This window comes from Nicotiana tabacum, chromosome 15 (genome assembly GCF_000715075.1).
Source record: "Nicotiana tabacum cultivar K326 chromosome 15, ASM71507v2, whole genome shotgun sequence".
Lineage (NCBI taxonomy): Eukaryota > Viridiplantae > Streptophyta > Magnoliopsida > Solanales > Solanaceae > Nicotiana > Nicotiana tabacum.
The window spans coordinates 119,224,299-119,251,887 of record NC_134094.1 but is presented as its reverse complement, the minus strand read 5'-3'; the positions used below and the strand labels follow the sequence as shown (position 1 = coordinate 119,251,887).

The 27,589-nt window shown below is 36.3% G+C and overlaps 1 protein-coding gene across 2 annotated transcripts; it reads left to right on the top strand.

The window, feature by feature from the left end:
* Positions 1 to 18,338: 18,338 nt before the first annotated feature.
* LOC107782674 (homeobox-leucine zipper protein ATHB-15) lies at positions 18,339 to 26,457 on the top strand. 2 transcript variants are annotated; one of them, XM_016603593.2, is made up of 18 exons: positions 18,339 to 19,562; positions 19,866 to 19,986; positions 20,142 to 20,242; positions 20,340 to 20,430; positions 20,930 to 21,025; positions 21,098 to 21,211; positions 21,303 to 21,386; positions 21,678 to 21,833; positions 21,924 to 21,998; positions 22,104 to 22,210; positions 22,291 to 22,483; positions 23,187 to 23,372; positions 23,502 to 23,582; positions 24,027 to 24,161; positions 24,430 to 24,752; positions 25,268 to 25,373; positions 25,632 to 25,781; positions 26,102 to 26,457. In XM_016603593.2, the coding sequence occupies exons 1-18, from the start codon at positions 19,357 to 19,359 to the stop codon at positions 26,246 to 26,248; spliced, it is 2,472 nt and encodes an 823-aa protein (XP_016459079.2). In that variant the 5' UTR covers positions 18,339 to 19,356; the 3' UTR covers positions 26,249 to 26,457. The 2 variants fall into 2 exon arrangements, with proteins under 2 accessions (XP_016459079.2, XP_016459078.2); XM_016603592.2 differs by having other exon boundaries at positions 18,404 to 19,562; positions 19,866 to 20,025.
* The last annotated feature ends 1,132 nt before the right edge of the window (positions 26,458 to 27,589 follow it).

The following is a 27,589-nucleotide window of genomic DNA, read 5'->3' as shown; positions in this document are numbered from 1 at the left end:
GGTTAGAATCTTCCATAAACACTTAATTTGGCAGATTCTCCTTTGTAATTAGGCCTAACCACCTGTATATATATATATATATATATATATATATATATATATATATATATATATATATATATATATATATATATATATATATATATATATATATATATATATATATATATATATATATATATATATATATATATATATATATATATATATATATATATATATATATATATATATATATATATATATATATATATATATATATATATATAATAGTGACACATGAACATGAGCTGCACATATTTAAATTATAACACAAAGAAAGTACCTTTTAAATCAAAACCAATTGCTATACAATAAAGAGAAAATATTTTCTTTCCTTAACAATTTTGGCCTTCGAGGTGGCCTCTTCGACTCAAAGACTTCGCCATAACACACGACAGAGGCAATCTCAACTTTCGGACTTATTTAACAAGGATGACAATTATATACCTCTCATAGGCCAATTATCCAATAACTTCACCTTCACTAGCTTTCACTGGAAGGATAGACAAAGGATTTCCAACTACCTCCTTAGACATAGACACATGAAACACCATGTACATGGAGGACAATAATGGGGAAACATCATACTCATAGTTCGGCATATTTCCTTCAAGATTTCATAAGGCCTAATGTGACTACACATACTTTATCTTTATTAGCAATTCACCTAATATATTCATAGAGAAAATCTTGAGAATGACCCGTTCACTTTCTTCAACAATAAATCCCTACACCAAACACCCAAGCTAAACCTTTGGCGACCTCCAACAATTACTCTAAGATGTGCTCGCTAGAATATGACCATAAAACATCATATCCAATATATTTGATCACAGGATGATACTCCTTCTTTGATATGTTTGAACCTATAACTCTCGATAGATTTGCTACAAACAGAAATAACGAGGTTCGAGATTTCGCTGGAATTATTCAAGAATCTATCAACGTGCTGAGCATGGCATTTCAGGAGGTTAATCATTGTGATGACATCATTGATTCGACAGATGAAGCATAGAGTTGCCTAGTAGGCATTGATAAATGTAGGGACTATGTACATGATCTTAAGATGTAAAAGAAGTGAGTCATTTTAGACATGTGATATATGGGAGGCATGATCGGGAGGATAAATACATTAGCATCAGTTATTCTTGGAAGACTATGGGCCATGAAAAGGACATCAACAATTGTTTCATTCCATACATGCCTTATTCGGCAATAGTAGGCCTCAAAGAGAAATAACTAAGTACGTGACACCAGTCGTATCCTTGGGGGTAGGAAAAATTAATTTAAATTGAAATGAGAATATTGAGGCAACCTGAATGTGATATGGGTTTCAAAATACATGAAGTTGCATTACGCTCTTAACATTAACTCACACAAGATAGATATGCCACAAGCCCATGAGGTTGAGAAAAGAAGTTGAACACTTGTGAGATTATTATCATTCGAACAGTTTAACCCTTGCCAATAATTGATCCTATATGATAGGACTAGAGATACGACAAACTTGTCTTTCAAATCAATATGCTCATGATATGTGCCAAAATCTGAAAGCATCTACTTTCAACCTTTCACGAGTGAAACCACATAGCTAGGACATCTTAATATTGGGGTGAAATCATGTATTGGTTAGAGAGAATGAACACTTTGCTATGAGCTAGACCTGTTTCTACCATAACAACTCTCAAGCTGCAATACCAAGCCACTTCATGGGCAACTACAATACTAGGAACAAAGTGAGTTACTCGCTGAGGCATGATATAGGTGGATATGAAAGTCATACTGAGATGGGCGAACAAAAAGATCTTCCTGTGATGAATTTGTGAAAATCTCAAATTTCCCAGAAACATTATGCGGACAAGTAACCCCTTTCAATTGACAAGTACACATATGATAGGTGCTGAGATATGCTCTCATGTTACTAGAAAGTGAAATGGATTCATGATAATATTCACAAAGGAGTAGAGTGATTGTTCAAACCATAGGAGTCACATACACCGGAGAGAAAAAAAAAGAGTGGCTCAAGAAGGATCTCAACACTAGGATGCTTTACATTGGGTTTGATACCACATAGGTAAACTTTATGATGGTGCATGCATAATCACAAGTGAGCAGATGTTATCTATTTGAATCAAAAGGTTCTGTAAGAAATTAATCAGGTACAGTCCCTTGTTGAGAATTTAGGAAAGCAAGTAGGAAATATTAGCCTAGAGCTATAACTCAATCCAAAGAAATAATTATAGAGCTCAGTTCCATCAGAGATTGTAAGTAAGAGAATTTTGATAAAGAGCATTTACGAGTAATGCGTCCCATTCAGAAAGTGAGTAAATGCAATGTTTTGTGATTCAGTGTCTTGTTAAGACCATGTTTATGAAGGCTATTCAACATGGATGTACATATACAACAAGTAAACATTATGCGTGTTCATAATGATGTACTAAGGAGTGACTTACTTAATGACTTTAGGTTGACAGGAGAGTACCTTAACTGATGCCCCTCGAATCAACATTCATAACATACATTGATACCATAGTGACATACCCCCGAATGATATCTCCTACACTTCACGCAACGAGGATGAGGTCCACTAAAATGACTCGCCCTACTAACCTGATATTTACCCGTTTTGCATACATAAACAAAAATTCCCCTTGTCCTTCCTCCAAGCCTTCACGGCGGGAGTAACAATTTCTATACCGATTTGTTATGTGGGCCATTGGAATTCCCAAGCCTGCCACCCCTAACACACTCTTGAGCATACTCACAACATGTCGCAAAATGTCCCTGCCCACATATCGGGCAGACCGGGCTAGGTGTACCCAACCTAGGGCATTTGTTCTTCTTGTGCCCCTTATTTACACAACCATAACATATTTCAAGAGTCATCAAACACATCCCCAAGTGGCCTTCTTACAAATCAAACATTCCGGCCTTTTGGTACAAACAATGCTCTTTCGTTTCTTAGGTTCTCTCACCACATGATCTGGTGGCGTGGTGACATTAATAGGAATAAGGAAACTTCCCCTAGCAACTGGTTCTTTCATTTCCTCCTTACTGCCTCGAAGCCGTGGGTTACTCATATGGAAAATGAGACATGACGAGGAATTTAGCTTCTTATCTTGAGCTCTATCGCACGATCTGGAGTATCAAAGAAGGGTGAAATTCCTAAATGTCCAAGTAGCCTCCTCATTATAGATGTGGTCGACAACACACCGATAAGAAGGACTCTACTAGACACGGCTCCGAGACATCCTAGGACACTTTAAAACCTTAGGATATGATACCAAGTTTGTCACGCCTCAAACTCGGGTAGCGCGACCGGAGCTCAACCGAGTGAACCCGGCCGAACAAGCCTATTAGATTTCCTTTTACCCAAACTCATCCATGAATAAAGAGGAGATGTACTCCATTAATCAAACACTATAAAGATTTCATTAACAACTTCCATTTTATTCCCATTAGCAGCTTCATTCATAATTTCCAAAATATTACGAGTTTACAAAATAAATAAAAACATGATTTCCAAATACCAACATTTCTACTCTAATTCCCAACATCAACCACAACCCACAACTGTCACGACCCAAAATCCAACTAGTCGTGATGGCACCTAACCCAACCCGCTAGGTACTCCAATTACCAACTATCCAATTCTAATGAAATTAATAATGCAATTAATAAAAAGAAAATATATAAAACTAATACATTTCTCCAAGAACTGGTAGTAGAATTCATGAGCTTCTAAGAATAGAGTATACAAAGCTGGTATGAAGTAATACATCAACTGAAAAGTACATAAATAGAGTTTTATGAATCTAAGGCTACCATGAATAAGAGGCAACAACAACCGGAACGCAGGTACATCTTCAGATCCAGCTCCCAACGAAAACATCAACATCAGCAGCCAACATCTGCATGCAAGGTGCAGAAGTGTAGTATGAGTACAACTGACCCCATGTACTCAATAAGTAACAAACCTAACCTTAGGATGAAAGTAGTGACGAGCTTGTACCAAGGTCGGGTCCCTACTTCAATAACCAACAATAGTTCATAACAACATAAAACAAGTAATACTAGAAGTAACTCAATAATCAAATGCTCAACAAAAACATGATTTCTGAAAATAGTTCTGCCTTTCAAGTACATCAATAAAAACCCAAATCATTTACTGGAGTTGCTGAAAATATTAATAAGTTTGAAAACAATAATTTTCCCAAAATCTTTTCAATAATAAATAAGATGTTTTATTTTCTTTCCAAATAACCAGTGTAAAACAAATGCATCATTATGCCCATCTGTCAACATGTGTGAGAAATCATGAATGATGTGATACCGTACAACATGAGAAAAATACGTCTCTATATCTGTATGTCATGTGTGCATGTCAATGCAATGTATCTTAGAGATGAACTCATGTACTCACACTCTCAGAGTACTCAATCTCACTTTCTCACACATTCCACTCATCATGCCCAATCACTCGGTACTATATATGTCCAATTCGGCACAGGGAAGATCCATCCCGAAATATACACATCAATTGATCATCAGTCACTCAGTACCGAGTAGGGCCAATCCAGCCCGTGGAGAAGATCCATCTTCAGGTATATAATACTTCGGACAAGATCCATATCCAGGGAAGATCCATCCCTCAATAATATCAATCGCGCTCATTGGGGGTGTGTGCAGACTCCGGAGGGGCTCTTTCAGCCCAAGCGCTATAAATCGCACAGACAACTCACGTGCTATATAAGGCCTATAAGACCTGTTGCAGGATGGCAACCCCGACCCACATAATAATAATAATAATAATAATAATAATAATAATAATAATAATAATAATAATAATAATAATAATAATAATAATAATAATAATAATAATAATAATAATAATAATAATAATAATAATAATATAAAGCCAACATGGCATGTTGCGGCGTGCAACCCGATCCCAAAAATATCCTCACAGTCAGGCCCTCGGCCTCCCTCAGTCATCAATCTCTCCAGTCTCTCTCTCATGGGCTCACAATGTCATGAAAATAGCCCAAAAATGATGATATGATGCATCAACAAAATAACAACAGAGACTGAGATATGATATGCAATGATATGAATATGGCTGAGTATAAATTTTTAATTTAAAATAAATAATTCACAGCAATATGACCTCTGTAGGTCCCAATAATACTGACACATAGCCTCAACATGATTTTTAATATGGTTCTCAGCTAAATTTCTTCAACATATAAAACTGCATAGAAAATGCCAAGATTATTTGACTAAATATTCCATGGAAACAATTACGTCACAATTTCTATGGTGCACGCCCACACGCCCATCACCTAGCATGTGCGTCACCTTCAAACAATTCACATAATATGTATATTCAGGATTCATACCCTCAGCTCCAAGATTAGAAGAGTTACTTACCTCGAACAAGACGAATCCAAAGTCGAGCAAGCTAAACAATGCTCTAGAATTTTCATTCTGTGCGTATCAACTTCTGAATCGCTCGAATCTAGCCACAATAAATTTGATTCAGTCCACACAATTGTAGGAATTAATTCCACATCAAAATACTAATATTTTCCCACAAAAACCGAAATTACACTTCAAAAATTGCCTGTGGGACCCACGTCTTAGAATTCGACGAAACTCACAAAATCCGACAACCCATCCAATTACAAGTTCAACCATACTAATTTCACTCAATTCTGACTCCAAATCAATGTTCAAAACTCAAAAAATTGTATTATGAACTTTAGGCCAACACCCCCAATTTCCTCTTTAAATTCATTAACCAATTGCTAAAAATAAAGATAGATTCATGAAATATTATCACAAGGGAGTCAAGAACACTTACCCCAACTTGTATGGAAAAATGCCTCTCCAAAATAACCCAAACTGAGCTCCAAAATTAGAAAATAGTGAAAAATCACGAACCCTCAAACTTAAAGGATTCTGCCCAACACTTTCACAGATGCGGACAAGAGGTCGCACCTGCGACCCTCACTTCTGCGGAAAACAACTCGCTTCTGCAAGAATAGCTTGGCCAGCCCAGATCGCTTCTGCGATGCCTAGGACTGCACCTGCGGTCGCGCTTTTGTGCAACAGGCATTGCACCTGTGAAGACCCTCGCTTCTGCGTGTGTATTGTCAATTCTGCGACCATCACACCTGCGAGCCCATTTCCGCAGGTGCAAAAACACCAGAACCAGCAGCCTTCAACAATGCAATATGCAACAAAATTAATCTGAACCTCGTCTGAAACTCACCTGAGCCACTCGGGACTTCAACCAAATATACCAACAAGTCTCATAACATAATACAGACCTACTCAAGGCCTCAAATCACACCTAACAACATCGAAATGACGAATCACACCTAAATTCAAAATCAATGAACTTTGAAAGATCAACTTCCACCACCGATGCCGAAACCTACCAAACTACGTCCGATTGACCACAAATTATGCATACAAGTCATAAATGACATAACTGACCTATTTCAATTTTCAGAATCATATTCCGACCCCAATATCAAAAAGTCACCCCCGGTCAAACTTTCCGAAAATTCAACTTTCGCCATTTCAAGCCTAATTCCACTACGTACCTCCACAAAATTTTTCGGACACGCTCCTAAGTCCAAAATCACCATACGGAGCTACTAAATCATCAGAATTCGAATCTGAGGTCGTTTACACATAAGTCGACATCTGGTCGACTTTTCCAACATAAGCTATCCATTACGAGACTAAATTTCTCAATTCATTCTGAAATCACTCCGGACCCGAACTAACTAATCCGATAGGTCATAATAAAACTATAAAGCACAAATAGAGCAGTAAATGGAGAACGGGGCTGTAATACTCAAAACGACCGGCCGGGTCGTTACAACAACCTGTCTACGGAGCCTCTAAGTACAAGAGAAGAGTAATATGGAAATTCCAGCAACAAGGGCCCTGCTATACCTCAAAACACAGTGCATGTGAAACAAAAGATACATGACCCCGAAATGAAGTGGGGCTCACCAAGTCAGCTGAAGAGAGTGTACCGCTATCACTGATCAATTCTGCATGTTGTAGAACTACATGCATCCATTAAAGATGCAGCGCCCCTCGACAAAAGGGACGTTAGTACCATCGAATAGCACTAGTATGTAAAGCTAAAAGTTCTCTTTCAAAATAGAATGTCCATATAAGAAAAGGAAAACCATAGAAACAGCAAGCCACAATCAACAATATCCAAATGTCCCATTAAAACACAATAATTTTCAAAATACGAACTTCTTATACAATTTTGATTGGGAGATCATTAGCACCGATATACCACCATCTTTGTTAGCCCGATCACGCCTGATCGGCTAGGCCATCTCCCCACGAACAATGTGGTTTAACATGTGATGTGAAAGAAAATTGTTACCAAGAGTAGTACCACCATGTGCGCAACATGGCGTTTGATCTCCACCCGATCAGCTAGGCCGCCTTCCCACATATGCCGTGTGGATTGACTTTTCCAATCCACAAAGATTACCAGTTTCATCCCAATCAAGGACAATAATATTATAATTTTACCAATATTTTAATTTTATCCCAAATAAGGGGAATAATCACAATCCCTCCCTACACCGGCACGCGTAGTTTCAGGTATTGGCCTTATGACCCACCCTTCCTCGGTTTGCTAATGATGCTCCCAAAAATATTTTTGATTTGATTTGCATGCAGAGGTAACATAAATACAATTGTACTCACCTCAACATCTTTCACATTGTATAACTTCTCATTAGAATTTTCAGTCATTCACAACAATAATATTTTCTTGGCTCATTTGGCCATTCACAAGATTCTTTATTCCTAGCACGATGGCCGTATTTCATATCCCACAATTTCACCTCTTTCAAATTCAAAGATCACCATCAAATATCAACATATAGAATGTTTCTGCAATCATATACCTCAAATTCATTAGTAATGGAAACTTTAAACATAAAAGGTTTCTTCCCAAAGAATTGGGCATACCGACCGGCAGTAGGAACACACATCAAAATCATAAACAATCAATACACCATTTATTCTTGCAATACTCTTTTCCAGAAATGACAATACACAATCTCAACACCTGAGTATGTAAGAACTCAAGCTACACTGGATATGTTTATAAAGCAAAGCATTAGTTAAAACAGCCACTTATGGGCATGAATTGAGTACAAAAGCTTTTATGCAATTCTATTTTCGAAATCATATTTTTAAACAATTGAGTCGGGGCTCATTTCATATTCTTTATCGCATCCTCTCAAATCATTTGCACTACTAGCCACAATTATAACTTAAATTCTTGGCACGTTGGTCACACTCTATATCCCCAATTTACTTATTTCACTTCCAACCATCTTTATAGATTATCAACAATAAGACATTTCCAATCAAAACTTTAGGTACACATATGAGCAATTAAGAGTCTTAAGAATATTGAAATTTTCTCACACAATTTGGCATCATAACTTCATTTGGAACACGACTCAAAGACATAGCATTTTAATACACAAACAATACTTTGAACATATATCTTTCGACATAAGGCTCATTCGGAATAATCAAGTTTATAGGGAATAACCCGGAATATAGAAGTTAGGAATCTTGAGCCAATCATACTTGATCTTACGGAAACATTATGGAATTTGATTCTAAAAGAGAAAGTTTAGCCAACATACCTCAAATTCATCCCTTAATGATACTACAAGGATCCACTACACCAAACAATTTCAATCTATAATAACAACATCCAGTGGAACCAATATTAGTAACAAATTTCATAGTTTAGGCCATTTAGGCATTTTATCAAACACCTAGTAGGCATGAATCTCTACATCTCTTACCCATTAAATTAGTTCATCCAACTACTATCATTTACCTACAATTTATCCCACCATCATTCTTAAATAATTCATAACTTTCAACATCACATACATGACCATCCATCCACACCCAACAAATAAAATTCCATCAAATAATTACCTTTCAGTCTCTGTAATGGTTATGTATTTAAATTAGAAACTTATGGCTTCCAATCACCATACCATAAGTTTCAATACTTAATTCATACCCATATTCTCATAATATATCCATACATGTAAGTCTAAGGGTGTAGAATTACTTTTTGGAAGAAATCTTGCAAAACCCTCCTTCGAGTTCTTGAAGAAATTACTTGAAGATCTATGTATTTTATGGAGGATTGAGTTAGTTTTACGGTAGAATTGATGGAATGAAATACAAAATTTATAGGTATTACTCACCTTGAAGATGGGGGGAGTTGGGGGTCTTAAGAGAGTGGAGGAAAATCCCCAAAGTTCGGCCAAGAGAAATGGGGTAAAATGAACCTCGAATGAGTATATAGTGTTTTGGGGCGCCACAGGTGGCGTGGGGCGCTGCATGTGGCGTTGGTTGAAGAACCTCAAGATTCCTGGCGATAGGGATAGCGCCCCACGCTACCCTGAGCGCTGGCTATGGGAAATCATTTCTATTTCGCTCAAAAATGGGCATAACTCTCTCATACGATGTCCGAATTCGACGATTCTTTTTGCTATGGCTCCGTAATTTCAATACGGATCTAATGATTCAATCAAAACTGAATTTGGAGTTTATTTTCTTAATATCATACCACTTATACTCGAAAAAATAATGTCGTTCAAACACTTTTGATGTCAAAATAATACGGTTCTACCGCATAGGTCTCCTTTGATACTCGAATATATTATTCCCGAATATCGTTGTCGCACTTTAAAATCTTAAATCATTAGAAAATTTTAACGAGGCCTTACATTCTACCTTTCCTTAGGCCCTCCAAGGCCAACCTCTCACACGTCTAAGGCTTGCAATCAACTATTTTTTGAATTTGACTTTGATATTTAAGCTTCAGTTCACGTAATACTACTACTCAAGATTTAGAGTAGATGGATTTGACATGGATGTTTTCTATTAATTTATGAAGTATGTATTTTGTAGTAGATTTTTGCAAATGTTTACATGATTTGAAAGTAGTGGTTCGATCAATCATGCTACAAAAAAGAGTAGTCTGCCTAGGATGGCTCTCATTCTTAAGCTTAGTCTTATACGGCCCAAATACCAACCTCTTGAGCATCATTTTAAAGTTGATAGTGTTCTTCACTCCGTTCATAAAGTGTTGAAAAATTACTGATATCTCATAAGGTAATGTCCATTTGGTTTAAAAAATCTTTTTCTTTGAAATATTATTTACATCTACTTATTATTTAGTAAGTTATTTTATAATTAATAGAGTCAAACTAGTCGTTACTAGCCGTTGGAGTAATACCTATATAAATATGGGTTTTGAAGAGTTAAAGACACACTTTCTAGCAAAACTTTCTGAATTATCTTCTTCCTTCTATATGTTGGGTTTCTTTCTTGAATTTTTCGCTAGTTCTGTTCCCAATTTTATAATTGGAAGAGCTTGTTGAATCATGGGGGATACACCCAATTTTATTCTTTATTGTGTGAGCGAAATATCCTTAAGGACAATATTCTTGACACGCCTCAAGTTAACTCCTATTCTCCATAATAAATTTTCCAACAATTTTAAGGATAATTCAACGATGCTATGGAGAATATCAGTTCTGGAACCTCGAGATAGATGATAGATGAACAAATATTATTATTATTATTATTATTATTATTATTATTATTATTATTATTATTATTATTATTATTATTATTATTATTATTATTATCATAAGTTGTTGCTGGTTATACTTTGGGATGCGCTCTTGGCAAGTTGTCATTTCAATTTCGTACACTATTGCATTATGAAGATCAAAATGCACCACAAAATTAAGGTACACCTTTTTCTAGTAATTGAATGCGCCTAAGCCTACATAAGTTTAAATTAATTCTTCAATTTCAAAAAATTTGAGTTTTGAATTTGGAGTGTTATAAATAAAAGCACGATTGATTTCTATACCCAAATCGTATAAGTTCTTTGCTAATTCTATAAGAATGAAAGAGTGAATAATTTACTATACATGATAATCATTCATGTCAAATAGAATTTGACAAATCTTTTTGATGGAAGGGAAGATGATGATTAATGTGTTAGATTTTGTAAATCTCCTCTCATCATAATTGAATGCTTTACATATATTTGCCAAAGTTTTTCACAATATATTTTACAGTTTTTGAGCTCTTGAATTTTGATGAATTTGCATTTATCCTTACAAATAACTTTTATCTACCGAATTATCTTAATTAGTGAGCCGTGATTTCTAGGAATTCAACTTGAGTATATGTGTTCCTAGATCATTGCTGGTCTCCTCTGTATCAGTTTGATAGAAATAACAGATAAGATAAGACCCTTCGTGCTCTTGTGACATTTTGGGTGAAGCTATATTATTAGCTTGTTGTTTATAAATTGGTAAAACTCTTTATGAGTTGTGAAAATGTTATATCCTAAACCAAAAATTTTCAAAAATGTGGGGGGAACGTAGTGTCCAGAGTTATATATCCTGAACCTAAGAAGAAAAAATGTAAGAAAAATTGCTTATTAATGTTATAATAAAGCCTTACAAAATTGAGCTTTTTTGTGGAAAAAAAATTATATTGGAAGATAAAAAATATATTATATTTCTGGTTTTGAAAAGTTATGTTGCTGTCACGCCCCAAAATCGAGGAGCGCGACCAGCGCTTAACCGAGTGAACCCGACCGAGCAAGCCTGTTAGATTTCACTCTACCTAAATTCATCCACGAATGGAGATAGTATATATTTTCATTAATTAGACAAAAAGGTGTTCATGTCTACAATACCAATTCATTACCAATAGTTTCATCATTTTTAAAGTCTCAAATGGACAAATAATACAACCTAAACATAACATATTTTGACTTTCCCAGTACCAATACACAACCCACACTATGTCTACGGAGCCTCTATAGATAAAGAAGAGTACAATGATAATACCAGCAACAAGGCCCCGGCTATACCTCAAACAGAATACACAAAGAACAAAAGATACATGACCCCGAGATGAAGTGGGGCTCATCAAGTCAGCTGGGAAGAAGGTGTACTTCTATCACTGATCAATATCTCCTGCAGTGGAATCACCTGCATCTATTTAAAGATGTAGTGCCCCCGGCAAAAGGGACGTTAGTACCGTCGAATAGTACTAGTATGAAAATTAAACACCAATTTAAGAATTCGGAAATACAATATAAATATGATGAATCAGGGCGGCAATATAATAATATAGATAATCGTTTAAACCAGAGCACGCTTATTAAAAACTATCAATAACATTTATAGGATTTAAGATGAGATCCTCTGTAACCATCTTTACACAAAGCTGCTCCGCCGCCTCACCTAATGTATGCAGGTAGAGGTGTAAGTACAATACCACACCTCTACTCAAGCGGCCCCACCGCCTCACCCTAATGTATGTGGGTGGATATATAACCACAATACCAAGAACCTACACAAAGCGGCTATGCCGCCTCACCCCAATGTATGCGGGTGGAAATGCATCAACGATACCAATATCAACACAAAGCGGTTATGCCGCCTCACCCCAATGTATGCGGGTGGAAATACATCAACGATACCAATACCAACACAAAGCGGTTATGCCGCCTCACCCCAATGTATGCGAGTAGAAATACATCAACGATACCAATACCAACACAAAGTGGCTATGCCGCCTTACCCCAATATATACATGTGGGTGGTGGTGCCACAACAATACCAAAACTATACACAAAGCGGTCATACCGCCTCACCCCAATGTATGCGGGTGGAGGTGCAGTCCCACAATACCATAATCCCCACACAAAGCGGTCATACCGTCTCACCCCAATATATGCGGGTGGAGGTATATCACAATCACAATCTCTACACAACTTGGCATAATAACTTTCACATAAGTCACGACTTGAAATTATAACATGTGGATACACAATCCATAGTTTGGGACACATTCTCAATTTATAATGCAATATGATAAGAGCATTTGAAACACAAATTGAACATTATCTTCATTACAAAACTTATCGGAATACTCGATTTTTAATCAACATCTTAGAACTTACAAGGATAATGGGAATTTCAATTCTTAAAGAAGAGTTTAGCCAACATACCTTACTTGAGATTCCTTACACTCTAAATATTCCGGAATTCTTAACAACTTCAATTTATTTTAGAAATATAACAAATTGAACCAAAATTAGTAAAATGATCATGATTCTAGCTCATTTGAGCATTTTGTCAAATACTAGGTGTGCATAAGGTTTCAAGGTCCTTTTATGGAGAATTCCATCATCCCACAACATAATCTTTACCATGCCTGGTTCAACAATCTTCCTACACCCCTTGATATCACATGCATGTAAAATAAATAACTCTCATGTCCAAAAATTATCTTGCTAATTACGCACTTATAGACAAAATTCGAAATTGAGGGTTAGGGTGTAAAATCTTACCTCTAGGATGAAGACCTAGTGAGTTTTCCTTCTTAATCTTCCAAAGCTTGAGCAAGAATTGAAGAAAAATTATTGAAGAACACCTTCTCACTCTATGGCACTCTCTCTCACTCTAAAATGTCAGACTATAGCTCAAAAATGGCCAAAATAGTGTATTTAACGAAATAGGATCGGATTTTAAAAACCCATAAATGAAGCTCCGAAACACGTTCTGCGATCGCATAATCAATATGCGGACCGCATATCGGTCGCATAATTGCTGACCAAAACGACCAAAAATATGTCTGTGTCTGCGGTCACTATGCGGTCCGCATAACTGTTCTGCGGTCGCATAATGCACCGCATAACAGTTATGCGGTCGCATAGTCAACCACATAATTGCTTCCAGACTGACCCTCTCCTGCATCACTTCTGTGGTCATTATGTGGCCCGCAGAGTGGTTCTGCGATCGCATAATGGACAGCAGAAATGCGCTTTTCCACCAAAAATTTTTCTTTACTTTCCGGTGCATTGTTCGACCAAATAATACTCAATACGTAAAATCAATTTGGCACCACGAAATATTATTTTTTTTTGCAAAAATTTTACGGGGCCTTACAGTTGCTTTGGGTCTCTTAGTCATTTTGGTGAAGAAATCGTTGAATTATGACCCATTTTCTATTGATTTGAGATACTTATGTAGAAGTTAAAGTTGTTTTTATATTTAGAAATTTTTCTTTAGTACTTGAATATGGAAGATACAAAAAGAAAATAATTTCTTATGTGTTGAAAGACGCTTCAAAAGATACTTGTAAAGAAGTCAAGTTTTATTTCATCTGAGGTGATTTTATGCCTTACTTGAGTAATACTATGAGTTAGTATTTTGTATGTGAATTTTTTATTGTATTAGAATGATACAGTGATAATGTTGAAAAACTCACTAGTGATTGTGTGATCACCTTTTGATGAGGTGTTATGATATTGGAATTGTCTGGCAATGAGGTTGATTAAGCAACCTCGTGGTGAATCTTCCACTTGGAATTAAGTCGACAATATTTGTGTCGATGAATTGTGATTGCCAAGGCGCAATAGCTATTATAAAAAAATAAATCTTTCAATGGGAAGACTAGACACATTCTCTTGAGACATATGTGATAAAGCAATTGCCTAGTGAGATTTTTATACATATTATGTGTAGTCAAAAGAGGATTTGGCCGATCCTTTGACTTATAAGTGAAACATCGAGGGATTGAGACTTTTGCCAATTTGAGATGTATCAACAATGATGGTAACCCAAAACCAATATGATTGGAGATCCCATTAATTAGGTTCAAATAGGTAATAACAAGTCATTAGTTGATCAAATACACACTATTAAATTATGTCTCTTCCTATGGTGTGTGTGTATATAGTGCAAGACTGCAAGAAATGTGAGGTTGAGTTATTATACTCTTAATCCAATAATCCATAGCCTATTGTAGGTGGTGTATTGTGCTGCAGAATACACTTGATGGATGGACCTTTATGAGTGTGAAGTGGGGCCGCTCTTATGAAATTTGTGGCAAAATTTCTAGAGCACTCGTGAAAACTAGGCGCGCTCATGGCCTATTAGCGCAAAATCGCGATAACAACAGAAATTGTGGGGGTGTAATATGATGAATAAAATCCCTAACTTACAGCAAGAATTTCTGGTTTATAGAAGTTATCAACTTCACTAGTTATTTTGTAAGTTAAATTTTATTTTATCTATATCTGGTTCATAGTCTATAAGACACCAGATGAATTTTATTATACCCGAAACCCAGCAAATTATCTCTCTCTCTCTCTCTTTCTTTCTTTCTTTCTTTATTTATTTATTTATTTATTTATTTACTGTTTATTTTTTATATCCCTTTTGAGATATGTGGGGGATTGTTGGAAAATTAGTGATATCTCAAAAGGTAATGTCCATCTTGGTTTGGAAAATCTTTTCTCTTTGAAATATTATTTACATCTACTTATTATTTAGTAAGTTATTTTACAATTAATAAAGTCAAACTAGTCGTTAATTAGCCGTTATCTAGCCGTTGGAGTAACACCTATATAAACATGGTTTTTGCAAGAGCTAAAGACACACTTTCTAACATAACTTTCTGAATTATCTTCTTCCTTCTATATGTTGGGTTTCTTTCTTAAATTTTCTACTAGCCATGTTCCCAAGTTTATAACTGGAAGAGCTTGTTGAATCATGGGGGATACGCCCAATTTTATTTTTTATTGTGTGTGCAAAATATCCTTAAGGACAGTGTCCTAAACACGCCTCAAGTTAACTCCTATTCTCCATAATAATTTTTCCAACATAAAGTAGGCGGAAAAAAAACTTAATAATCAACTAATTGCTTATTGCAGTCACAGTAGCTACTTTTAATTTGGTCCATAAAAATCTAACCGTTAAAAGTTTGGATCATAACCCAAATTAGAAGAATAAAATCATCAAAAGACATTAGTGTGTTGAGATAGGGGTAAGGTTTTAGTTTGAACTTTTTCAGAATGGTGACTTTAGTTCATTCACTACACACTAATAAACTGGTTATTAAACAATCAACCTAGTTGGCTTGGAGAGATTGTCCACACGGATCATGCTGGTTTGACCCCCTCAATGTCTTTGGGTTTGGGCCTGTCGTACGGGGCTTGCCTAATGCGATTTATATTTCATATGTAATTTGCAGGCTATTACACAGTGAGAGTTCTGTAGCGACCGCGTATTTTTCCTAGGTTAAAAAAAAAAACCATTGGCAGAGAAAGAAGATCTCCTATACGATTGAGTATACCTTTTAAATAAAGTAGTAGTGCTGTTTTTAGTCCTTAGCAACAAATACAAGTAACAAAGGGAGTAATAAATAAATAAGTAAATTAAAGAGAGAGGGGTAGAACAGAATCGAGGCGCATGCAAAAAGACTCATCATGATGTCCTCTCTGACCCACCCCCATATATATCTTTTCTTCTCAGCTTTCCAATTACTCTTTACTTCTTTTGCCTTTATTAACCTAACTCAACCATAATCTAGCCTTTTAAAAACCACTATACTTCTTTTTGGGTATCATACTTTCTCTTTTCTTACCCTCTAATTGTCAGAAATCTATGTATATGTATTTATCGTCTGATGGTTCTACTTTTCATACAATTCTGGACTGTATCAAGATAAATATAATCCGAAGTCAGTGCGTTAGGGCATTATAACTACAAGAATTAGTCGTCCTAATGCTACCATCAAACCTACTTACATTGGCCTAATTACCGTTCATTGGACAGTTATTCTGTAATACCACTAGTCGTTACATATATCACTAATCTTTTCTGTACGGCGTTAGGGGAGTGCCACGGTCGTCGTTAGTCTCATCTTCGTTCTTAATCAAAAATTTGAATTCAAGTATAAAAATAAAATTAATAGGAATATGCTTTCCCTTTAATGGTTCTCAAGTTAAGAGGTGCAAACCCCATAACCGCAATATGAACACTGAACTCGGGTGAAAAAAAAAACTCTTTTCTTTTTCAGTTCCCGATTTATGTGGTTCATTTTTCTTTTTTAAAATTTTAAAAATTATTATAATTTTATATCTAGAAACTATTTAATCCTATTACTTTCATAACCCTTAATAACATTATTTGTTGGGAACCACTTTAAGTAAAACTTCCTTATGAGGAAAAAAAAAAGTAAAAGGACACTGATGCTAGGGGTAAGCATAAAATTCGAAAAATCGAATTCCGAACGGAACCGAATTAATTCAGTATTTCGGTATCAGTTTATTCGGTATAATTTGGTATCGATTTTTTGATTATTCGATATTTCGGTACGATACTCGTATTGAGGTTTCGATATTTCGGTATACCGAAATACCGAGACAGTTAGAATGGATGGTTAAACATTAGTCTTCCATTTTTTGTAATAAAAGACAATATCTTCTCCTGTACCAGAAGATGGAATGAGATAATGTTTGTCCATGATTTCTAGAATATCATGGAAAATCTTCTTGGACAGCTCCTCTTCTACCTTCTGCCTATATCTCTTAATAATCAACCTCACATTGTTCTCGTTTCCTTTTGACTCTTCTTTCTGCTCAATGCAAGACATAATACGCCAAGAAGCACTTCGAGCTCCGATAACAATTTTGTAACCAACAGAAAGCATCGAGTTTTGCAACTTTCTTCGTACTCTCAACTTTGTGTGCTCCGTATGTATTTGAGGTGTTTATTTACCGAATCTGGTATGCAAATTGCCACTCCTTAACCAAATTGTCACTCCTTGTCACGTTAAATAAGGACGATGATGCCGAAATCGTACCGAACCGAACAAAAAAATACCGAACGTACTGAACTACTTTGGTACGGTATTTGATATGCATAATTGATATATCGAATACCGAAGTACCAAACCGAAATTTATAAATATCGTACCGAATTATCGAACACCCACTTCTAACTGAAACTACTACTACCATTAATTGTTGATAATTTAACATGTGTCAAAAGTTTCATTTGTCTTAAATTTCGTTGAAGCAATAATATTTTTTGCAAGAAAGTGCAAATAAACCAAGTGTATTCGGTATTATGTATGACCAACTAAGGAAATAACATACTACTTAAAGACAAGATCCAAAACTAATAAACTATTGTACATCGCATGCGAAGTATTATTACGCTCATCAAATTTTCTTAACAGTGATATATATATAAACTTATATTTTAAGCATATAGATGAATATTTATTTAATACATTATGTTAAACCGTATACATGTTGTATATAATTTGAATATGCTCCATCATTTCAAGGGCATATTGGTCGTAGCGACGTCTCAATCAGAGATATTCCATATCTGGTGCAGCTCGGCAGTCAGCAAAAGAGTCACACTGTACTGTATGTATATGTAGTAGAGTAGTAGGCTGATTCAATTGGCCTCAAAAGAGGAAAAGAAAAGGTAACGAACCACTGATCTGTGACAGCTCAAAACCACTTTCCCAATCCAAACAAAACCATACTCCCCCACCCCCCACCATCACATTACCTCCCAAATACAGTACTTATCCCAAGTTTCAGTTACTTTTTCCTAACATATACCCCAAATCAGTTCATTTTCTTGATCCAAGATCTGTCCTTTTATAAATATCATACCTAAAAATCTTCCCTACTTCACTCAAAGATGCTGAAATTTGGAAAGAACTGAAAGAGGGAAGTTCATAGCCATGAAAATTTGGTTTCTGGGTTTTGCTCATTATGCTTTCAAAAGCTTAAAGTTTGGATCTTTTTGGTAAATACCCAAGTCTAAAGTTTGGTACTTTACTGTTTGGCATGTGGATGGAAGAGGAAATGAAGCTTGCAGATCTTTATAGTGAGTGAAAAAAGAACAAATCTTTATGAAATAATGGTGTATTTAATTGATATTGGTATTGGTGAAAAATGTATGTTTAGTTCTTGGGAGCTCTGAATTCGAAAGATATATGTTTTCTAGTGCTTGATGCTAAGGATAGTGCCGTTTCGTTTTGGTAATTGGTTGTCTGCTTATTTCTTTCCACATCAAGAATCTTGATTTTTGGGACCATAGCTTTTAGTATTACCAAGAAAAAGAGATAAAGGTGTGGTTTTGATGCAAGTGTTTGAATTGTTGTGAAGAAGGAGGGAAGCTGTGAATCTTGTTTTGTTGATTACTCAATATTTTTGGGACCCTTGCTTTTAGTATTACCAAGAAAAAGTTTTGGTTTGATGCAAGTGTTTGTATTATTGTGAAGAAGGGGGAAAGCTGTGAATCTTGTTTTGTTGATTACTCATATTTTGGAACTATCGGATAAAGGGGTGTCTTTGGAGTGTAAGAAATAGTAATAATGTCAATGTCCTGCAAGGATGGTAAGTCAGTTGATGATAATGGGAAGTATGTCCGGTATACACCTGAGCAGGTTGAAGCTCTTGAAAGGCTATATCATGAGTGTCCAAAACCCAGTTCAATGCGTCGCCAGCAGCTTATTCGTGAATGTCCTATTCTCTCTCACATTGAGCCTAGGCAAATCAAAGTTTGGTTTCAGAACAGAAGGTATTGCCTAATTAGTAAAAGTTTATATTTTTATTCATTGGTTCATATATCCGACCCCAACTTGTTTTAGACCGAGGCATAGTTGTCCTTGTTGTTGTTGTATTTGTCCATTAGGTATTGCCTAATCGACCAATGGATTAAGGATAAATATAGCCGACCCCAACTTGTTTGTGACTGAGGCTTAGTTGTTGTTGTATTAGTTGGGATAAAGGATTCATATTTCAGACTCCAACTGATCTGGAATTAAGACGTAGTTAATTGATTGATTCTTTCCTTTTTTTTGTTTTGTTTTGAGGTATATAGATGCAGGGAAAAACAGAGGAAAGAGTCATCTAGACTTCAGGGTGTGAATAGGAAGCTGTCAGCAATGAACAAGCTATTAATGGAAGAAAATGATAGATTGCAGAAGCAAGTTTCTCAACTGGTATATGAAAATGGCTACTTCCGCAAGCAAACTCAAACTGTAAATCTTTCCATTCAAACAAACAGCTATTGTTTTAAGGAATTATTATTAGCAGCTACTCCTTACTTAGTCAATTTTAGGTAGTTGAGGATTAAAGTGTGGTTCTTGATTTGTAGACAAAGATTGCTTCGAAAGACACCAGTTGTGAATCAGTGGTAACAAGTGGTCAACACCACTTGGCACCTCAGCATCCGCCAAGAGATGCTAGTCCTGCAGGGTTAGTGGGATTATGGTTGTTGGGTCCTTTTCTTATCTTGTTTTTTTATGTTTGTGGGTGGCTTGTGCCAATTTTCTTGCTTTTTGTGTTTTTCCAGGCTTTTGTCCATTGCAGAAGAGACTTTAACAGAGTTTCTATCAAAGGCTACTGGAACTGCTGTTGAGTGGGTCCAAATGCCTGGAATGAAGGTATATCCATAAATAAAATAATGGGTTAATTAATTTTGTAATTCTTTTAAAGAGTCTATTCCCCACTATCACGCGATTGAAGAAGAATTCATGCAGCTAATCTGTTCCAGTCAATATTATGTAACCGAAATCAGCAAACCATAATGTATTAGCATCAAATGCAAGAAATCGGACGCTTCTTTCTCTTCAATTATAATTTCGATGAACTACCAAGCAATTGCCAATTCCTTGGCTAACAATATCAAGGTCATAGTACCTCCGACCATAATCTTTAACACAATAAAAGCTTTTGCTGTGTCAAAATCTTATGGTTTAAAATGTACAATCCATGACTGAACCTTTCATGCGATTGGTATTCACCCTTGTCAACTTCTTGGTTTGTGAGGACCATATTAGTATTTTGAAACCTTTTCCCTAACTTTAATTGTTACTGTATCAGTAGTAAGTTTGTCCAAGCCAGAATAACTCTTCCTAATCATGCTCATGTTGATATGACTAGCCTGGTCCGGATTCCATTGGAATCATTGCTATTTCTCATGGTTGCACTGGCATGGCAGCAAGAGCTTGTGGCCTGGTTGGTTTAGATCCCACGAGGGTAAGTTGGTTATCTATTCTCAGGTCTTCTTTGGAATAATAAATCGAAATTGATTGGCTAAGCTCCCTCTAGGTTGCTGAAATCCTTAAGGATCGCCCTTCATGGTATCGGGACTGCCGAGCTGTTGAAGTTCTAAATATGCTGCCAACTGCCAATGGTGGAACCATTGAACTTCTCTACATGCAGGTAGGTGACCATTACCTGTAATGTCTGCTACTATTTCCTTCAGTTCCTTTATGCAATCTTCATGATCTTATGGATGCTCCGTACTGTTTAGCTTTATGCACCAACAACATTGGCGCCTCCTCGTGATTTCTGGCTGTTACGCTACTCTACTGTTATGGATGATGGCAGCCTCGTGGTATGAGATTTCTTTTTCCAGTAATTTTCTTGAATCAAGGAATTTAATTTTGCCAAGTTTCCATAGCATGTGCAGAATCACTTTCATGATGTTTATGAGTATCACACTATGTGCCAGCAGAAATGCTTATGTTTTCCTTAAAATGCTCGAGTATGTCTCCATTATAAGCCGAATAAAACTTCTGCTTGGTCAGACATGTACAATTTGTTGGATGTGTCTATACCTACAATTGGAAAATGTATGTATTCCACATACATCATGAACCAATATCTCATTCAATAAAATGCACAGGTTTGTGAAAGGTCACTGGGAAATACTCAAAATGGTCCAAGTATGCCCCCAGTTCAGAATTTTGTGAGAGCAGAAATGCTGCCTAGTGGATACCTGATTCGACCTTGTGAGGGTGGCGGCTCTATTGTCCATATTGTAGATCATATGGACTTAGAGGTAAAGGTGTCATCTATTATGTCTTAATTCATGTATCCTTTACAATTACCTGCTTATGCCATGTTACAGTTTTGGTATTATTATTGTCAGGCATGGAGTGTGCCAGAGGTGTTGCGTCCACTATATGAGTCATCGGCAGTGCTTGCTCAGAAGACGTCAATGGCAGTAAGAACTTTAATCAAATCTGGTGCAACATGTCATGTAAGAATTCAAACTCTATTTGTACTCCCGACACTCAATGCGGTTTTCTTCCTTGCCTTGTACTTCTAGGCACTACGCCAACTGAGGCAGATAACTTTGGAAGCTTCACAACCTAATGTCACTAACTGGGGTAGAAGACCAGCAGCTCTACGGGCATTGAGCAAGAAGTTGAGCAGGTTTGAATATACTAACTTCTGATGAGTTCTCTTTCAGGTTTTGTTCAAGTTACTTACTATTATTTGAATTATTTTGGCAGAGGTTTCAATGAGGCTCTGAATGGTTTCTCCAGTGAGGGCTGGTCTATGCTGGATAATGATGGAATGGATGATGTTACCATCCTTGTTAACTCTTCTCCCGACAAGTTGATGGGTTTAAACCTTTCTTTTGCTGATGAATTTACATCTCTAAGCAATGCAGTTTTGTGTGCAAAAGCATCGATGCTTCTACAGGTCAGCTCAGCCAATTTTCATCCTGAAGCTATACAATTGAATTACAGGCTTTCTTGTTTCTACAAATGGATAAATAACTGATTAGCCATGTTTTTCAAACTCACTTTATTCTCTAACTGGTCAAATGCACTGATTAAATTCTGAGAGTATTGACTTTTTTTCCAAGACAATAAACAATATTGATGAGAATAGTCAAATAAATTGGATCACTTGGTCTTTCTCTTCTTTTCTCAATCTCTGTATTTGGGCTACGGAAAGACTAATTCTCATGGCATGGATATAACTTAGAGTCTTAAACAACCAAATTAAAAGAAAAGGCCATTTTGGTAAGTTGATAGTGTATCTAGAATCTAGATTAGCTTGGCTTTACTAAAACTCATTTAGTTGTTCTCCAATGCAATGTAGATAAGTACATTTTGGTGCTTTTAACCCCTTAGAAAATTAAAATTGGTTTCACAATGACTTATGCTGATATGTTCGTCTGGTATAGTGCAAGATAGACCGCCCAAATTGTAGATATTTAATTGCTTGAAAAACGTGAAATGGTTAAATGGAGGACACGATCTGCTATTACCAGTGATGTTGCTTGCTTTTCCCAATCAATTTCTTGACACAGTTCCTCCTCCTCCTCCTTATGTACTTTATCTTGGCTTGACCATTTTCTTATCTTGCTTTTTGACATCTTCCTGTTTCTGTTGTTCAGAGTGTGACTCCTGCAGTACTTCTCAGATTTCTGCGTGAGCATCGATCAGAATGGGTAGACAGCGATATTGATGCCTACGCAGCTGCAGCTGTTAAAGTTGGTCCTTGCAGCCTACCTGGGGCCCGAGTCTGTAATTTTGGGGGTCAAGTGATACTTCCACTGGCACACACCGCTGAACATGAAGAGGCAAGTGTTCTAGATCCTATTTAAATCAATGTGGGCATGCTTAAAACTGTTCCTTTCTGTCTTCTTTGGATAATATGGGATGGATTCCTCATCATTAATGTTGATCACAACCTCTTTTATGCTCAGTAGTTGCTGGAGGTCATCAAGTTGGAAGGAGTTTGCCATTCTCCAGAAGATGTTATAATGCCAAGAGATATGTTCCTACTGCAAGTAAGTTCCATTTCTGCATATGGATTTTGTTCCTTTGTAGAGAATTTTAACTGGATCTAACAAAGCCCGTACCTCTATAGGAGACAGACTTGTACAAGATTGAGAAGCTTAACTTAATGGTTTGAGAAACTTCAGTTGCTACTCTGGCTCTGGACAACCGTCCAGTACCAAAAGGAAATTTATTATAGATACCATATGCTCCTATGCTGTTTTCCTGAGCTTTCGAAACATGAAAGTTACCATGCATCATCTTTAGTATCACAAGTCTGCTCATATCCAAGTGTTGAGCATATGGATTCTTGATAGCTATGTTATGATGCTGCAAGATTTGACTGAATTGATCTATTGGTCAAACTTGCATAGGATGCTGAATATGCTGGGTTAAACTGCCTGTTTTTGACTCTAAAACAGTTTTTAACTCCTCATGTTCTGTGCTTTTGGCAGATGTGCAGTGGAATGGATGAAAATGCTGTTGGCACCTGTGCTGAACTTATATTTGCTCCTATTGATGCCTCGTTTGCTGATGATGCACCGCTCCTTCCTTCTGGGTTTCGCATCATTCCTCTAGACTCTGCTAAGGTTAGAACATTCATCCCTTACATCACTTCTTTTTCGAAGGGGAGCCTTGGCGTAACTGGTAAAGTTGTTGCCATGTGACCAGGAGGTCACGGATTCGAGCCGTGGAAACAGTCTCTTGCAGAAATACAGGGTAAGGCTGCGTAAAATAGACCCTTGTGGTCCAGCCCTTCCCTGGACCCGCGCATAGCGGGAGCTTAGTGCACCGGGCTTTTTCCTTCTTTGTTTGTTATCCTCTCTGAGTAGTTTGAGAATATGCAATTTCATGCAGGAAGCCTCCAGTCCAAATCGTACCCTTGATCTTACTTCTGCTCTTGAGATTGGGCCAGCAGAAAGTAAAGTTGTTAATGACAAGTCTACTGGTGTCACATCAAAATCTATAATGACAATTGCTTTTCAATTTGCATTTGAAAGTCACATGCAAGAGAATGTTGCATCAATGGCTCGAAAGTATGTCCGAAGCTTTATTTCATCTGTTCAGAGGGTTGCATTAGCACTTTCTCCATCTCACTTCGGTTCCCTGGGAGGTCTTCGTCTGCATCTGGGGACTCCTGAAGCGCATACACTAGCTCGGTGGATCTGCCAAAGTTACAGGTGCGTGGCATATACTTGCACATTGCCTGAAATATTAGTTTGTGATTTTCTAAGCCCAATCTTAAGTGACATACATGGTTAGTTGACAGCCTATGTTGGTTTAGACGTATAACGGTCATGTCAGTATATATCTTTTCTTCCCGATCAATAAAACATACGAGTTATTTCCATTCAATGTATTACATGGTTTGTCACTTTGTTGGCAACCTATATTGGTCCAGTCATACAATTGTCATGTTGCTATATGTCTTGTCTTTCCGCTGTCAATCAACCATTCAATCTGTTCCCACTCAATTGTACTTTTCTTCTGTTATTGTTGAAATGTGTTTGCTTACCTCTAAAACGAGAGAATTGGATTCTCTTTGTTTTATGTTTGATTTCTTTTTCGTTTTTTGATTTCTGCAAGTGCTGATGTGCAAATGATGTTTACTTGTTTCCAATTAAAAGTCTTCTTCAAATGCATCTTTGTCGTCCATTAATTAAAGTGTTTGACTCTATTTCCTCTTTATTCCAAGGCATTATTTGGGTGTGGAGCTTCCGAAATTGAGTGGTGAAGGAAGTGAATCAGTCCTCGAAAGCCTATGGCAACACTCAGATGCTATTATCTGCTGCTCTGCAAAGGTTTGCTTTCTAAACCTTCTTCCACTGCAGTCCTTTCTCATCCTTGTGTATTCAGAACCTTCATAAGAAATCTCTAATTTAATAATTACTAGTTGTATAAATATTCTATATGCAGTACAATGCACTTTCCGCAGCTAGAAGTGAGAAATCTAGATTGTGACTTGGGCTTTTAACACCAATGTTGCTGTTTGTTTCACCTGCTAACAATTTTTAGATCTTTTGGGCATATGGATATGCTGAAATTAAATATTTATGCAGGCTTTGCCAGTTTTCACATTTGCAAACCAAGCAGGTCTTGACATGCTCGAGACAACTTTGGTTGCACTTCAAGATATTTCTTTGGAGAAAATATTTGATGAACATGGAAGGAAAAACCTCTGCTCTGAGTTCCCACAGATAATGCAACAGGTGTGTTACTTAACTCATTTATGTGGAATCTATATTGAATTAGTGAGGCAGTGATTGGATGGTCTTGTACCTACTGTCTGCTATTACAGTGTGCTATTTAACATTTGACGAGCTGAGTTAGCACGGTTGCATTGAAGTTTCAATATTAAAGTTTAAGAAAAGTTCACTAGGTTAAATTTGCTATAACTGTCCAGAATAAAGTGATTCTCTATCTTTTCCGAGAGAGTGGGGAGTGTTCCAAGCATGTTGAACTTGAAAATTTTCTGGATTTAAGACCAACGCCAGCATAGTACTAACCATGTCGCCACATCTGCTGACAGGGCTTTGCGTGTCTCCGAGGTGGAATCTGTTTGTCGAGCATGGGTAGGCCTGTTTCTTATGAGAAAGCTGTGGCTTGGAAGGTTGTGAATGAAGAAGATAATGCTCATTGTATCAGCTTTATGTTCGTGAACTGGTCGTTTATCTAAGTATGTTATGGAGGTATCAGTAAACTTAAAACAACAATCTCTGTCTCTCTGTACGAAAGGAACAAACCATTTTGAACTAGTTCTGATCAACCTGCTGTTGTGCTTTTGTTGCTACTCAGAAAATTTAGCCTGCTATTTTTATGCAATCTGTGACTTGAAAAATGTCTGAAATATGATATTGCAAAATGGACAGTCTAGTTAACTGTTAACCTTACCTTTTTTTAGAGTACAGTTTTCTACAAAGAAGTGTTAAATAGAAAAATTGTACGGTCAAACCAATCTATAATAGCCTTGTTTGTTTCGAATATTTTTGGATGTTATAGCGAAGTGCTGTTATATAGAACATATATTATAACATAACATAAAAATTGGTTCCGAAAAAGCTTGGCTTTTATAGTGAAATGTTGTTATACAGGGAGGCTAAAGGCCTCAACGTATTCAAATTATCAAAGCTGATAAATGCACATCAACATCATACTGAACAAACTTTTGTGAAACTGTAGTCATCCATCAAGTGATAAAGTCAAGGATTTAAGTTATATACATATACTACTATTAATGCATAAAAAGTACAAATTCCGCAAATGAGGACCATTACTTGCAAATATGCTGGTGAAGATTGAAATGTAATTAGTAGTAAACAGTAAAAGCTTACTCATACTTCGCTTGATGTTTACACAAATCAATAATAACATTGCATGTGTAAATTTGTCGTCCAATTAGACAAATACCAACTATCCTCAAATGATTGATGTCAACTAAATGTTGGTAATGATCCTTGATGTATTCCTTAAATTATGGAGTAATCCTTACTTCTAATTTCAAACTAAAATAATCTTCTACAATAATTGTTCTAATTATTATTAGTTGTAAACAGTCTGTATTTTAGCCGAATGAATCAAAGAGAGTACTACTGTGTAGTGTACTGCTGTCCTTATATTACTATTCTTAGTATTCTTTTTGGAAAAACTTCAGAAATAAAAATAAAGGTTAAAAATAGTTGAGTGGTGCAATCTATAGGAGTTTAATAATTGAGTACTTCTCTGTACCACGGCCTACCCCCCCCCCCACACCCCCCACATTTATCTTCTATTTGAAGCTTTTGGGGTTACATTTTCTATTACGCCTGTTTTATATGTGTCTCTCACAATTTGTTAGTCAAAACCAAGTTCCTAAACAAAAACTTAGCACGCTACCACCTTACACACACATACATTTACGTGACAAAATAATCATAAATAAAGATGCATAATATATGAACAATATATCACTACAAAAGCTTCATACAAAATACGTTCATCCATTATTTCTTTAATAAAATATTAGCTCGACCAAAGAGTT